Source organism: Cheilinus undulatus, linkage group 17, assembly GCF_018320785.1.
Source record: "Cheilinus undulatus linkage group 17, ASM1832078v1, whole genome shotgun sequence".
NCBI lineage: Eukaryota > Metazoa > Chordata > Actinopteri > Labriformes > Labridae > Cheilinus > Cheilinus undulatus.
The window spans coordinates 11,423,547-11,440,405 of NC_054881.1; the positions used below are offsets into that span (position 1 = coordinate 11,423,547).

Genomic DNA, 16,859 nt, shown 5'->3' on the forward strand with positions numbered 1-16,859 from the left:
TATTAGGATTAAATTGAAAACAATGAAAAGTAAACAGTGAGAGATACCAGCATCAGTATTTGCACTGAGTTAGTTAATAAAATGCCAGGCACATGATTGTCAGGCAGGTTCAAAAGTTTGACTAGCTACCGTAATACAACAGCTATAAGACCGTGTCTCCTCTCTTGCACTCGGTTTCTTTTGAAGGGTTATAAACATAACTGCTGCATATGTATAAAAAGTCAAAAAGGAAATTTGTGTCTACCAACATGTGATTTTTTTGCAAATGGCAACTTCCCTTCATGACTGAATGTCAGTAGATTTTTAGAGCTTTAGTCTTTTTTCCAGTAAGGAAATATCATTTCGAAAAGAATCAATGTTTTAAAAATTCAGAACAACCTTTCGGCTGACCTTAACCATCAACATCAGCTGTGTCAGACACTGATTTTACACTCGCAAAAAATCTTTAAAATATCCTCAGATTTTCTTGTTGAGATGCACTTGTGAATGCAAATGATCAAAATTGTCACCCAGCCTTCACAAGCTGAGTGGAGGACCTGATGTGTAAACCCAGCAGGAAATATTAAAGAAAATTCACAGCAAGTAACTGAGAGAGGGGGGTGGCTTGTATTATGTGACCAGTGTGAGACCAGTGCACCTAACAAAACTGCTTCCTTACTTTGCATGTATTTTCTTTCCTGCTCCTTTAAATGTAGCATTGACATAAAGGCAAAAATTGTCATCATACCATCAGATGATCATGCTTCACCCCTACTTCTGCACCATCTTTTTTTTTTTAATGTCATGATTATATCTTGTCCTGAGACCCCCTCTCACCCTCAGTCCAAAAAAGTTTACCACAGTAAGCATGAAGTGGCTACTCAAGAAGGCTGTCCTGAAATTTTCACATTTTTGATTCCACGTGAGAAAAAGGCTAAAAGAAAATCTGGCTGTTGATTTACTTTTCAAACACCAGTTTGGCTACGCCTAGTCACATCCAGGAGGTCCTGCTCTGGAGCAGGGCCCAAGCGCGCCTGCCCTGCCTCCAAACATGCCGCGGTGACATCACAGCAGTTCTTCATCATTTGGGGATGACTTACCGACGTGTTTAAGTAGCGACTTCTGCACCAAACTTTGAAATACCTGCCGGATTATCAATAGAAGAAGAAAAAGAAACTTTGAAGAATAAAAAAACAAAAGTCCCCTTTAAAGGTATCAAACCTTTCTAAACTGTTGTAAAGTTATAACTTAAGCCTACATTAGTAGACCATAAACTCTGACAGAGATAAAACTTAAACACATCTGGTGCAACCCACTGCAAAATTTTATCCAGCTCATTAAATGAGGATATTTTGTCATATCACAAGAACCTCTACTTTTAACAAGCTGCTCTCTACTTTTACTGATGTCAGAGCTTCTCTGCTAACAGATGTTGCCATTTAAAGAATGACTGTGCTATCAGATGGCCTTTAGTCACTTGTCTGTAATGCCTTAAGCCCCATTATTTTCTATGAATAAAGCCACACGGGCTAAATCGGCCACCGCATTGCACTTTATGCCACTTTATTCCCACCACAGCTGGTGGAGTGTTTTCCCGAGAATACAGCTGTTGGTCCATCACAGCTGCTGAAGTAGCAGCTCGGATTGAGAGCACAGAAAAATAAATGTAGCGGCATCTCATGTTCGAGGTGCTGCTGGTGAAATACCACCACTTCTATCGTTTTTTTGACTTACCCTTGAGGTGAGGAGGCGAGTCATATGACACGATGCAACAGTCCAGCGTTGATGTGTTTTGGGCTTTAGTTACAAAAGACACAAAAAAGGCATCAAATACTCTTTAATATGTTTTTTCTTTCACCATAATATCATGACAGGCTCATAAGATATGTTTAAACAAATAAGTATTTATAAAGACTGCCATTTAACAACATTTAACACGGTCACAAGATAGACCATAACACCAGCAGACCTTTGAAAGCCCCTCTTGTTCATGCTGGTTTTATTCAACTTCTTTATTTTTATGAATGATGCCAAACTTTGATTAAAAAAAAAAAAAACTCACCCCATGAGTTGCTGAGACCTTGACCACCTCATTGCTGTAGGGGTCAAAATGAGTCTCATAGGTTAACTAGCTAACAAGTGTCTTCAATGCAAAGAGGGACTGGTAGGCTACATGTGGCATTTGTTTATGCAGTGGTTCAGGCAGACTGTGAAGTATTGATGTAAGGACAGCTTTAGAAGATTGGAGTGTAAACACAAAACAGCTCAGGGGAAAATGCAACTGTGGATCCGCTTGTAATCTGAAATAGGAACAAAGCAAACAATCTAAAGCACCCCAAAGTTGAGAGATTACATATCGTTGCTTTAAAAAAGGTTCCCAAGTTACAAGACAGAAAATCTGTAAAAACAAAACTATTTCAGCCGTTATAATTCTATAAAAGCACGTGAAACAAATGAATAAGTTGCCCCCTTTGAAAAAAGGCACATTTAATGGTCTCGCGCATCTCCTACACACCAACGTGTGACGTCATGCCGGAGGCGGGACCGCGTGTTTTTATGGTTTGCACAATACCTCACTTCCTCGGCAGCTGCCATTGCTGTGAGGAAAGAGGAGAGGGAAAGACCGAGATAGAGGTGAGGAGGACAGAATAAAAGGGGGGAGGGAGTGACAGAAAGGCGGAACGGCTGGAGAAAGAAGAACAGGGATAGCTGTCTCTGGAGGAAATAAACTGTGAAGGGCTGTCGTAGCGGGAGGAAGCGGGCGTACTAGCAGCGGCTCTATGGCTCAGTCGGCTGCTAACGGTGTGGACCAGGATGTGGCCAGCAAGAGGCTGCACTCAAGGTAAGACCTGAGGGGGTACAGCGGTAAACACGGGGGGGTCAAGCCCCGTAGCGTGTCCTTGAATGTCTGACAGCAGGGAGGGAGAAGAATGACGGTAGGGAGCGGCTCAAGGGACAGAAAGGATAGCAACACAAGGCTGCCAGCTCAGGGCTTTGCTTACCGAGGAGGAGCCAGCCAGGCAGGCGGAACTTGACCAGCACAGCTTTCACTGATTTAGAAGCTCCAGACCTAGCCACAGCCTAGAGCCAGAGCCCGGGTCCAAGCCTCATTCCTGGCTCGGGTCATTGAGCAGCTGTGGCTGGAAGTACAGACTGAGAGGAGCCTCGGGAGGTGAGGACGTAGGAGGGATAAAGTGTGAAAAATATCTAGGTTGGACACATGGGTTTGGTTTGTATGTGCCATATGGGTTCAGAATCTCAATATAAATACATGTAGAAGCATATGTAGGGGTTGTGTAGCAGTGGATGCCAGTATGTTCCCAGTAAAACCCCACATTTGCATAGTTGGTGTGAGTGTTAGAACAATGTTCCCACTCATTTGCAATTTTCTGACTTTCCTACCCTCCTAGTGTCTTTATGATTGGATTATTTGCATGTCAGAAAGTAGTTTCAACTAGGCGTAGGACAAAATACAGATAGGAGAGCATATCATTGCTCTTAATCATGTGATACAGTTACAGATCTATGATGACAAATACTGATATTTTAATTGAAAAATAAGCTGACTGTGGGATAAAAGAAGACAGCAGGATAAGTGAAAAGTTAGAGGCACAATATGTAAGATTTCCACACTTAATACTCAGTAATTAAAAATGACAACTTCTGACTGTGTAGTCATGAAGGACTTGCATTTTCTTACATATACATAGATATTTCCAACAGTTTTCAAAGCAGGAGAAAGCTTTATTTTTTCTTAGTTAATGGTCTGCTCCATGCCATGACAGCTGTAAAGACAGAGCCAACATACAAGACACAGTATATTCATTGTTGCCATGAAAGTCGCAGAGTTTATGTCCAAGATCGCTTCATATGGAAGCATGAACTGCTACTGAAAGCTGCTGTTTTGTTGCTGTATCTCATTCATGTTTTATTGCGCTTCCTTATGATACAGCAGGAGTGTTCTCTGTCAGCAGCTGCGCATTCTGTCGCCTAAAGGCCCACTGTCCGCTGTTGTTTTGAATTGCACCCTTAAAGAGTATCTCTTAAGCAGCAAACTGTTGTTTTGGTTTCATGGATGAATTCCACATAATGAGGGAGAAAAGCTGGCATAAATGGCTTTCCTGGTTGTCGCTGCAAATGATCCCAGAATGCTTTGCAAGCAGTTAGCAGTGTCAACCAGGAAGGCTACTTTAAACAGCTTTTCTCCCTCATGTGGAGTTCGTCCATGAAACCAAAACAGTGGTTGACTTTTAATTGAATTTACCTTAAGGAATATTATTTTTAATGATCAGAGTCCTCCATTCAGAACAAGCAGAGGTTGGCCGTGCTTCCCTACTTGTGATCTTTTGTTACTGTTTTGATTTGGAGTCCTATGGGGATGTAATTTACATACCCTGCGTTAAAGGGTGAGGTGTTTTAAGTGAGACTGACACCAGATGACAGTAAATAAATAAAATTGTCCTGGACTTTACTTTTTAAGATTGTTATTAATTCTTCAAACAATACAATATTATGGGGTATCATTGAACATATGTCTTATATTAAGTACTTCAAATTCAATCATATACATATTGTATAGGGGTTGACAGATGTCGGCTTTTCAGGGCCAATTCCGATTATTTGCAGTTCAGTTGACTACTTTGGTTTATTGCTGGATTCTTTCTGCCCATCCATTTGGATGGTGGACTTGTGGGGACCAATGTCGATGCCTCAGCACTAATCTTTTTAGCTGGAGACAAGTATGTTACTTTCACTTCAAACTGAAGTAAAAAAAATACTCAAACCTGAGGATGAGAAGTACTGATATATTACTTATTATCAGTCCTTGGACCTTCTGGTCTGCCTCTACTTTTGTGAGGCCTGGACGTTGACTGATAGCCAGATACACTGACTGGACTCCTGGTGAATCTTTGGGTATTGTTGTTAGACCATGTGTCTATTGCTGAGGTGCTCAGGAGAGCGAGGATGGGAAGGGTCTGATATGGGAATAGCAGCTGTGCCTTTATGGGCCCCTGGCGTGCTCTCCTGGATGGGATCCAGCTCACCCCATACTGGAATGCCAAGAACTGGTCGGCTGGTCCAGACGCTGTGGAAGGGGCGGCTGCAAGGATACCTGGAGAGAAAGGGGGCATGGGCATGGCCCAGGCCTGGAGGATGGCCATCAGGAGGCCAGAGCAGTACAGGACTGAGGTTGACGCAGCAAAGTGCTAAACTGGCATATGCTCCCTGACCTGACCTGACTAAAACTGCAGTTTATATTCCTTTTCATCATCTCTATTCTTAAATTGTCGTTTTGACTTGTAACTCTCTGAAATATGAAAAAAGGAACCTAATGGTGTACAAAGATTGTCAATGCAGAGATGCACCAGTGGTGCAAAGGGGCCAATTCTGATACCAATATTTAAAATAATTCAGCTAGGAATGGACTATGTTGTCAGTGTTTCTTGTAATTTTTTAGTCTCTTCTCCAAAGGAGTTATAGGGTTGGATATTTTAAACTTCTGTTAGTTGTCACTGCTTTTGAAATGCTACAGGATCATGTCTTACGAACTGCATATTGCTGATCTTTCACAGAGACGGTTCAAGACTCTTTGACTGCAGAAATTTTCTATCACATCTTTCCATGACAACAAATTAGAATCTGTCCAACAGGTGACTTCTTCTACTCTGAGAAAAACCTTGTCTTTGAATCTGCACTGTACTAATCTAGCATTAAATTGATGTGACACAACTTAGCATTGGCTACCAACATCCATGTATGCCACATAGTTTACAGATGGGCTGATATCACAGTTCAGTGATAGATTGGTATCCAGTTTTACTCTTTCTTAATTGAAGAAAGCATTCAAACTTCACAGTAAGGCTTAAAATTTTGCAAACTGTCAAGGAAGTTGCTGGTTATTATAATAAGCAACTAAGCAGTTAATTGACCAATCTTTCTGCTTGTCCTAACAACATGTGATGCTTGTGGCTGTCTGCAAAAGAATGAGTGTAATTCAGTAATTTCTTGCTGTTAGTGATGTGGTGCAACCCTGTCGGCTCATTTCTGTTTTCCTTTCTGTGGCTACAGTTGGCATAGATGAGGAACAAGGAGTGTCCTTGAGGAAGATTTCCATTATTCTGTGTCATTTTTCCGCTCAAAACAGCTTGTTGGTTGCTTTATAATGTGGAGAAAGTGCTGCATTGATTATATCCGCATATATGATAGCAATTTTATACTCTGACTTGTGTTAACATGGAGGTAAAACCATTTGGCTTACTGCCATAAAAGGCATGTCAATACAAAGGACCACTTTTGTTTCTCTACATTAAAAATAAGCTGTTAGGCAGACTGTCTTAGTGGAAATTTACAGAGAATAAGATAAGTAACAGATGCAGTGTGAACAGTGAGTATCCGATGCAAAGCGATCTCTGACGCTGGCGTGCTGTTAGGACCAGAGTAACATTTTGGCCTGTGGGAGAGTGAGATCTGTTGTTTGTTGATTCATGCCAGATACTGATCAGATTTTGGTGAAACGTGTCAGAATGACGTGTCTGTTTAATATTTTGACATTTTGAAAATTACTAACACAACAACACTGCTTACATAAGGGTGCCTCCACATCTTTGTTCAGCATTCAAGTTTGAACAAAGCAGACGTCAAACCCACAGACTCTGCAGAAAGTTTTGGAAATTATCGCCTACCGACGCCATGAGAACATCTAAAGCTAGAAGTCTACCAGTCGAATCGAGGTTGTAAGAGAAGTGCATCCTGTTCGGTTTGTTTGTGTTTGCTCTTATTGTGTATCGAAGGTTATTGGATGTCTGACTGCTGAGAATATTAATATCTGTTGAGTTGTGGAGTGACATTCATAAGCCCTGCAAGGTTGTTGTGTCCCAGACAAACAGAGAAAGATAAACACATGGAGTGAGTCACAGTGCTGCTTAGAATCATATGGCCAGGTCTGCCCTCAGGGAGTGTTTTCTGTCTATTTTACAAACACATAACATCAATACATGACCTTTACACCATGAGGGTTAGGGATATGTCTGTGTGCTTTTGTTGCTTGTAATAAAACACCAATGGTCCACAAAAAGAAGCTATCTGACAAAGAAAAATCTGATTATTCAATATGGTTGAAAAGAAAGTGTTAGGCAATAACTATGTCAGTGATATAACTTGCTCTTATGTAGCATTAAGTAGCTGCTCTGCCCTCTTATTTCCTCATGAAGTGTTTTTTCAGCTGCAGCACTGGTTGCTGATAATCCCAACACACTAAGCTAAATTTTGACTTGAATTCATACATTTTTAAGCGCATTGCTACAAGTATAGGACCATTTTAGACATCCTGGAAGCTGTGACCATACATGATAATGCCTGACTAATATTGGTGTGACAGCAGGGTTACGAGAAATGGAATAATGGACCAAAAAATAATTGTGGTTTTAGAAGAGAATCAAACAAAGGAAGGAAAGAGGAGACAGCTCCGCTCTAACTGAAAGCGACATGCACTGCAAGAGGAGAAAACATTCCTCGAGAGTTTCTCTTTGGTTTCCCTGACAACTGGCCCAGGCACTCTGTAATTATGGCTAGAATTACTACTCCGAGCACAGAGTTTGTTGGCTAAGCCAAGAGTAATGGGGACAGTAGGGTAGATCTGTCAATATAGGGTAAGGATACATGAATTGAGAGTGGGATTCAAGTGGATCAATTCACCTTTTTGAACAAAACTTTAACTAAGTTAACACATGATATACATAGTCATATCTTATAGTGGGGGTTCTCAACCTTTTCAGCCCGCAACCTCCAAAATAAAGGTGCCAGAGACCGGGGACCGCCGCTGTACCTGAAGGTGGCTGAACACAGCCATGCACATTCAAGAACAGTCACGTGGAGACAAGGCTGTCCATAGGGGGGATAAAGGGGAGAACTTTCTGGTGCCCAGCCAAACTGGGGGCCCATGGAGGCCAACAAAACCATGGTTCACTATAAAATTAAGCTGTGATATCCATATTTTATATTTGACCTGAATAGTAACCACTTTTATCAAAGGAAAAAAAAATATATTTTTAATCATTTGTCTAGTAAAACGCCTTCTTAAAAATGTAAATCCCCGTTGTAAAAAAAATTACTAAAATACTTTAAAAACTGCTAAAATAGGTTAATATTGAGAAAAAATGGTGGAAAAGATGGTGAAGTTAGATTTTAAAAGTAGAAGAAATGGATTACAAGTGGCAACAATTAAATAAAAATGGCAAAAAAAGGGTAAAATGTTTGTAAGTAGCCAAATTAGGCATAAATAGTGGTAAAAAGCAGGTCACTTAAGTAGCTTTAAATTGGCAAAAATGAGTGGAAATTTGGTGAAATGGGATGAAAAATGGATATGAACAGGCAAAAAAAGGGTTAACTGAGAAAGATAAAATAGGCAGATATTAGCAGAACTGGTCAAACATGCAAAAATGGCCATATCAGATAGTGAAATGTGGTTAAAATGGGAAAAATTGGGCATAAAAAGTGGTAAAATGGGGTTAATAATGGCAACATTTGGCTTATTTAACAAGAATTGGTTTCGAAGTGGCAAAAACAGGCAGAAAAAAAGTTGGAAAGGGTTTAAAACTGACAAAAATAGGTGTTAAATGGCAAAAATATTACAATTTGAGGGAAAAATTATGAAAACTGGTTCAAATTTGGCAGCACTGGTGTAAAGTGGCAACAGTGGAATTCAAAAAATATTCGTTCTTTTTTTTTTTTTTTAGGGCATCTGGAGACCCCCTCTCAGTGTCTCACCACCCCCATGGGGGTCCTGACCCCAACGTTGAGAACCACTGTCTTATTGGATTGCTCTATGCTCTCATAAATGTGTCTGACAGTTATTTGTAGTATTTTTTCAGTGTACTGATTTGAAAAGGATTATTACATTGCCAGAGCTTTATATAATGGAACATCACATATCTGATTAACAGAAGAAGATGCCATATCACAGTTTCAGTACCATACAATTATGTATTTGATTATATTCTGTAGACTACGTATTGCATTCAAGGTAAGCTATTTTGTTTGATTGAACTGTATTCATTCATTTTTCAGTAGGACTTTTTTTGGATTCGATTTTAACTATGCAATATACTTCATACACTATATGAATGCCTGACCATTACACCAGCAAGGACTGTATTGTATTCATATACTTATGCAGCTTTAACAGTCTCCACTCGTCTTGGAAGGCTTTCCACAAGATTTTATAGTGTTTTTCTGGGAATTTGTGCCCATTCAGGCAATGATGTTGGGCCAGAAGGCCTGGCTTGCAATCTCCATTCCAGTTCATCCCAAAGGTGCTCGATGGGGTTGAGGTCAGGACTCTGTGCAGACCAGTGCAGGTCTTCCACACACAACTCTTCAAACCATGTCTTTATAGTCTTTGCTTTGTGCACTGGAGAACAGTCATGTTGGAAAAGAAGAAGGCCTTCCCCAAACTGTTGCCACAAAGTTGAAAGCATAGCATTGTACCAGATATCTTGGTATGCTGAAGCGCTAATATTACCCTGTACTGGAGATAGGAGACCTGGCCCAGACTCTGAAGAACAGCCCCATACCATTACCCCTAGGGCTGGGTATCATTTGGGTTTTTTCTGATGCTGGTGCTAAATCAATATATTTTGCATGATGCCTGAGTCGATACTTTTGAGATAAAAAAGTGAGTTGAAAGTCAGCGGCAGACAAAAACAGCTGCCTGGGTTCTGTAAATGATTTGCAGAAATATCTTTTTAAGATGCCAGTGGAACATGGGAAAAGAAAACCGAACAGCTGTAACTTGCATAAATCAACCATATACCATAATGTGTTTCTTGCCTTTCATTTGGGGTGCCAGGGTATTGAAATGAAGTATAGATATCTGTTTTGTAATTTAGCCTGGTAGGTATCTGTTGTGTTGGTACTAGTACCATGTTGGTATTGGATTTCAATACTCATTCCTAATTATCCCTTCTCAACCAAACTTGGCACAATGCAGTTAAATCCAGACTTGCCCATCTGACTGCCAAGCAGAGAAGCATGATTCATCACTCAACCATACATGTTGCCACTGCTTCACAGTCCAGTGTCTGTGTGCTTTATGGTGCGTTCCATTTGATCACTGAACTTGGAAATTTCGAGCTTAGGTAATCAAAAATGCGTTCTGAACTCGAAATTCTGACTCAGAAGTCGGAGCAACCTCCATTACCCCCAGTTACAAGCTCATAGCAAATGAAGCGCTTCTACTCGGGGTGACTTCATTCCCAGTTCCAACATCCAGGGTTAAATGAACACAGCACTACACCACTCCATCTGAAGCTTGGTATTAGACTTGGGAATGTGAGGCCAGCATGTAGCTGCTCGTCCATGGAAACCCATTCAATGCAGCTTTTGCGCTTACATTAATGTCAGTGGAAGTTCAGCTGTGAAATCAGCAGAACATTGGCGACTCACTTGTGCTTTTGCGTTAACAAACATACTCTGCCAAAGTCCACCTCATGCATCTGTGCCAAGGTTTAGTACACTGTGTTTCATTGGTCCAGTTTGAACTCTCAATCTGGACCAAACAAACTAGACTTTGGGAGATGGATGTGCTCAGGCATGGTATGGAATACCTAGTGGGAGTGCACCCTAAGTGTATGTGGGAGCGATCAAGTACAAGCTATGCTCTATGAAAATTTTCCTGCAACATCATTTAACAATGTAGTTTCACAGAGTTCTTGTTTTTAAAGCATGTCTGAACAGCTGAATCATGATGCTGTGGTTTTTGATTTGATGGTGCCAAAATTGAACCCAAGCCTGTGGTGTGTGCCACTTTTTTATTCTACATATTTTTCCTAAATTAGAGCCAGAATAATTACAGCATTAGGCAGAACAACATGTCTTCACATATTGTGATTTAAAAGCTGTGTCTTTTATTTTTGCCTTTTTAACATTGAAGAACAATACATATGGCATAGCTCTCTTCACTTTGTTAGCTGACTTCCTGAAAGCCTCCCAGTATGTAACTTGCTCTTAAAGATGCCATGGTTACAGCACTTTGGAACCATGTCTCTCCAACCACAGACAGACTATTACAGGATAAGGGTCTCCAAAACAGTCCAATTAAAGTGGTAATAAGAGATGAGAATGGAAGACTTACCCATTCATGCACAGCTCAGATACATTCTTATGCCGACCACAAGCATGGCAAGAACGAAGGTCACTTTGAGCCAGTCCTCTGCTGAAGTAGGCACTGATTTCTTTTTTGTTAAGTTCATAAACTTTTCTTTATCACTGTTGGTGTCTGTTTTAATACCGTTTTTGTGTGAGTAAGCCCTAAAGCTCCAAGAACTTTCAGCTTCCTTACTTTGATCCAGATGAGTGATGGTATTTTGTGGCTCCTAACTTTACAACCCCACAACTTTATTGAACCGTGTCGCCAGGCTTTGTTAAAGCTACACCCTTTTTCCACAGTCTGTTTAAAAGTTTAGAGTTTTACGCTTAGCTGTGGTTTTCTGAGGCTCCTGCACCATCTGAAACGTAGTCGTCTTTTATTGTCCTCTTTGTCCTTTCTCTTTAACCGCAAGATTTTGAGCCTCTGAAATTTTCTTGCCTCTCTAATCCATGACAATATCACGCTGTCATGAAGACAATGTGCTGAGGTCCTTCCAAAGCAGAAGCATTCACCATTGTTTTAAATGGTTTAGGCTTCTTCCTTTCGGTTTTAACACGTGAACAAAACTCCTTAAACTCTTCTGTGATTACAGGGATGATATTTTTCAATATGAATTTACCTGGACTGTTTTTGTGCCCCCCTTGTAAAATATCTTGCTGTGTGAAAGCAGCAGGAAATAATTAGCAAATTTCATAGCGAGTGAGCAGGCTGGGGTGGTCACGCTACAGATTGCAGCCAGCACGATCTTTGTTCACACAATGAAGTTACTTCTTACTATTTTTTCCCCCTTTCCTGGCCAAAGAAGATGATTTTATTCTCTTAAAGAGGTCTTTTCAATGCATGCATATGCACAGACATGCTCTAATGGAGGAATGTCACAAAGGAGCTCCAACTGGATGGTTTGTGGTTTGCTTAAAGGCACTTTGGCAACACTTAGGAAGTGAACTGGCACCTCTCCAGTGACCAGACCAGTTTCCAGACTTGGTCCGACTTGTACTCGAAACTGCATTCCCAACCAAAGTCCTTAAAGACTGAGCTACTGCTTCCCCATTCATCACTACTTATTGTTTAATACATTGAATGCATCCAGTAACATGTAGTAATGACATGAAGAAAAGTTTCATTATAGTCTGACTCTGTTGCTTCTTGGATATTGGCAGCATCTTTCCATATGTCATATCTTGTCTCCTAGGACCCCCAACTCTTCCCGTTCTATCCCACAGGGAAAATGTTATGCTGTGTAGAAAGTGTATGAATGAGTAACACCTGGAGTTTTCAGGGCCAGGCTGTCCTGATATTTTCCAGTCATTTTCAGGAGAGCATGTGTGAAAATACTTCTTAAAATGTTGTCGTCAGATGGAAACAATTCTGCTGGACAAAACATGGATCCGCCATAGTCTAAACTGCCCCACCATAATCTACTTTAACCCATGAAGGCCAATTTATAACCTGCACGGCTGTAATCTCACAAACAAGCATGCAAACGCTGCAGTTAAGCCAAATATTCTTCAGCAGAGGAGACAAAATTTTGAAACATTTTTGGACCGCTCTCTGCACTTGTTCCTCTCCACTTAATACCAAAGTAGGATCTGCATTTCCACACTCCCGTTGTCTCTCGTCTGGGTAGCGTGGTACGTGTTTGTACACTTCAATTAAAATTCAGGTAATATTCTTATCTTAAATGAGAAAACTGTATTATATAAGCAATATCTAAATGCAACAGTGACTGATTGTAGTCATTTGTTGGATACTTTGGGATTCAGAGAACATACAGCTGCAGTAAATTTCTCTTTCTATGACTTGGTTTATTCATGAGTTACAGTGAACAAGGAGGGGCACACAGAGTGTAAAAACTGACTGTTATAATCTGTCATGTCTGTCTGTGTAGGTTTTCATTCGTCCACATTATGATTATCTAAAGTTTGATCTTAAGGTGATGTAACCATTTACAGTATTGAACTGGGTGGTAAAAGCTTCCATTATGTCCGATCGACTCTATCTGCACCCTGCAGCTGCTTCAGTTGTTGGGATGAATGTGAACAAGGAAGGATATTTAGGATACCAGGGTCTCCTCTTGATGATCTCTGTGGTCAGCAGTGTTAATTTTGACAGCTATTTTTAATTTTAGTCTCAGTTTTAGTCTTTTGATTAAATGCCTTCAGTTTAAGTCACATTTTAGTCATTTCTACCCTTTAGTTTTAGTCCACAAATAGTCCTCACATTTCAGTCTTACTTTTAGTCAAAGCATTTATTCTCTTGCTTAATTTGGTACCATATCATGGTAGTGTGTTCTATGCACGCTGCCAAACCTGGGGTCCCTGCTTTCTACAGCAGAGGCAGAAGAGATACAGATGCATTGCATTTTGACAGATTTTGAATGTCCAACGAAAACTAAATTACATTTTAGTCTGTTTTTATCCAACTTGATGAAAACTTAACTTGTAGTCAGTCATCAAAGATCTATTTTTAGCTAGTCTTGGTCTAGTCTTTCTCATGGAAAAAAGGGCTTTTGACCAACAATTTTAGTCATAGTTTTAGTCGACTAAATCAATACTGGTGGTTAGTGTAGATCCTCAGCTGATGAAATGTGTTTACAGAAATGTTTGGAGTCGTAACGGTACGTTAATGAAGACACAAGATGAAACTAGGATGTTACAGTAACAAGCATTCAGTTAGTGATGAATACAATCTAAACCCAACTCTATCCTCTTCCCCCTTACCTTTAAAGGAAAATTAAGACTTTAAATTTAAGCAGATCAACCATGCTGTAAAATAATATCTGGTGACGGGCAGTTAACAACAGATTATGTTTTACAGCTCTTTGAATAATCCCATGATGTCATGATACTATAGTGTCAACAAAGCTAAAATCCTTGGATTCTCCTGAGTAGAAATATTACACTGTTGATAATAATATTAGGACAATCTAATTAGGTTAAATTTTCCTTAAAAGGTTTAAGTTCATAACACAATTTGTGGCTGCTTTACATTGAGGTACTTAGCTGAGAGGACCTGTGTACTGAGTGTTGTCCAGACCTACTGATGTGCCATGATGGAACAGAGCCATTGTTAATGTTATTAGATACACCTGTGGTAAGCCTGTCAATACATTAATGTTTCCATGTCCTGACACTGTGTTGAAACAGGAGGGATATTATTAGCAGCACTAATGCAGTACAGCAGCAGCCTCTTTGGACTGTGTTTGTTCATGGAGAACGATGAGTGTAGGTCATGTGTGTTTTGGTGGCTTAAAAACGCATTTAAAGTGTCATGACCTGTCTAGACTCCTGGATGACTGAAAAAGGTCATGGACTTCAGTTTTTGATTCAGTCATTCCTGGTAAAAATAATCAACAACTCACAGAGTTGACATCTCTTAACTCCTCTTAGATGTGTCTTTTTTGTCTTAGCTGATGGTGACCTAATAATGTTTCTGCCAGTGTCAGCAGATAGTTGGATTAGCGTAGACCAATCTGTGCTCTGTGTGCTGTCAACCAAGGAGGTGCAAGTCCCTGGATTAGTAATTGTCTTTCTGTCATCCTTCCTCTCTGTCTCTCATTTGGTCAGTAGAAAAGCTTAATATCGTGCTTGCTCTCACCTGGGATATCCTGTTTTATTACAACCTCTTTCTGTTAAGCAGGACTTATTATGGCAAGGAAGAACAATGGATTTCAGATGAGGACACTTGGAAGAGGATCAGAAGGACAGAGACAATTCAATGGGGATAGGAAGAACTGAAGGACAGAACAGTAAATGACCTCTCAACACTTTGACTTCCTTGAGCTGGATTGGTGAAAATTCCCTTGGTGGACTTTTAGATCAACATGTTTTTGCTGAGAAGTACAATAGTGTCTGGAACTGTTCTTTTGGGGAATTTCCTTCAAATCCCTCTTGGCTGTCGGGGCTTTTCAAATACAGAGTTCACTATTTAATTTTTGGAAAGTTCTTGAGGATTTGGGAAGCAGATGTGATTCTTGGACTGTGTTTAGATGGTCCATTTGGACTGTGTTCTGCTTAGCTGAAACACTGCTGATATTATGAATTACTTTGGATTATTTTTATGGGATACATGAACTCAGTGATATGGACTCATCTATTGACAACACTTGCGGTCTCAGCATTATCAGTGTTACCTTGAATAAACTCCAGGCTATATGCACAGAGCCTCTAGTGTCTGCTAGTCTTGCTTACTCTTGCCCTCATGGCATCTGAGCCCTGCCCTCTGACTGGAGCTGAGATAGCAGTATGTAAACTGGTCCACCATGGACCGCGACCTCAAGCCATGTTGAGGCCTTTACGCACGGAGCTTCAGGCGTATGTGGACAAGACAAGAACCAAGCAGAAACACAGGTACTGCTGAAATACAATGAAAACAATTTCTGGTACTTTTCATTGGCATGCAAAGTTTTGCAAGCCAATTGATAACTGTGAAGAGTTGGGAACATTTGGCGAGAAATTTGTTCAAGTGGGTTACTTCCCTTTGTTAATATTATCATTGCTCTGACTTGGATTGAATACTCCTAAAAATCATGGCAGCAAAATTACAAGCCCAAGGCGTTCAGTATTGACATACTGCTTGTTTTTGATTTTAGTGCAGTCAAACTTCTGGGTGGAGATAGATTCACTTCAGTCTGTTGATTGGTAGAAAGACTCATCACTTCCTGTGTTACAGCAATAACATTGTACAAACAGAAAACAAAAGGGCAAAAGAGCAACAGAAGCATTGTGTTTTGTTGGATTTAACCACAGTGGAGAATTATCATGGATCCTGAATGTCTGACAAAAACAAAATAACATTTTAGTCTTGTTTAAGTGTCCTTGACGACGTTTTAGTCCTAGTCTCGTCTTTCTTGTGTAAAAAGGTTGTTGACCAACATTTCAGTCATACTTTATGTTGGCCGCGCACTGCACAATTTTAAGACAGATTTTAGGCCAGATTTGCCTCCCCAATGTGATGGGTATGTATCCTGAGTGGAGGCTCATCGCAAATGATTATTTGTCAAAAAAGTCATCAAGTGTGTGGTGTCAACATGATTATTTTACTGCCCAAAATCACGTAGTAGCCTCTCAGATATTGGGTCGTTTGATATTTACAATTCTAGGTCGTAATGCCTCCGGTGCAATACCCACATCAACCACTGAGCATGAGCTCTTATACTGAACTGAGCAAGACTATCAGGGTCTCTAAAAAGAGCTGGGACTCCCATCACCATGAGCAAAGCTGTAGGCACATAAGCTTTGGAAACAAGAGCAAGATCAGAGTTTACCATGCTAAACTCTGCTGAACCAAACCAAACCACTTGATAGAAATACATCATGTTTGTACAGTTCAGATAGTGCTGGCTCCCTAGTTTTAGTAGTTTTTAAGGATGCACGATATTGGATTTTTGCTGATATCTGATTTACTGAAACTTACTAAACTATCTTACTAATATCGATTCTGATTAGAGGGTTGACTGATAGTTGTTTTCCAGGGCCCATATCAGTCATTCAGAATTCATGAGACTGACGACGACAGATATGCATTTTTGTCATTATTTTAAAAAAGTACTTAATGTGGCAAAAGAAAAATTGCATGATCAAAAGACTGAAGTAAAATAAATAATTCAGCCCTCCCTCCATCAGCATGAGAAGCAGCACAGAGTAACACAGTAGAAGCAGGAAAACAGGAAGTGATTCCACATGCTTACCGTGAGGGTGGCACCCAGGCTTGAGTGTTGATTGGCAGGTACTCA

At 40.3% G+C, this 16,859-nt stretch overlaps 1 protein-coding gene across 1 annotated transcript in view; it reads left to right on the forward strand.

Annotated features, from left to right (window-relative positions):
- Positions 1–2,559: 2,559 nt before the first annotated feature.
- gpsm1b (G protein signaling modulator 1b) overlaps positions 2,560–16,859 on the forward strand; it is a 42,250-nt gene continuing 27,950 nt past the window's right edge. The window contains exon 1 of the mRNA XM_041810874.1: positions 2,560–2,821. Within this exon, the coding sequence (XP_041666808.1) occupies positions 2,760–2,821 (62 nt within the window). The 5' untranslated portion in view covers positions 2,560–2,759. The remainder of the gene's footprint in view (positions 2,822–16,859) is intronic.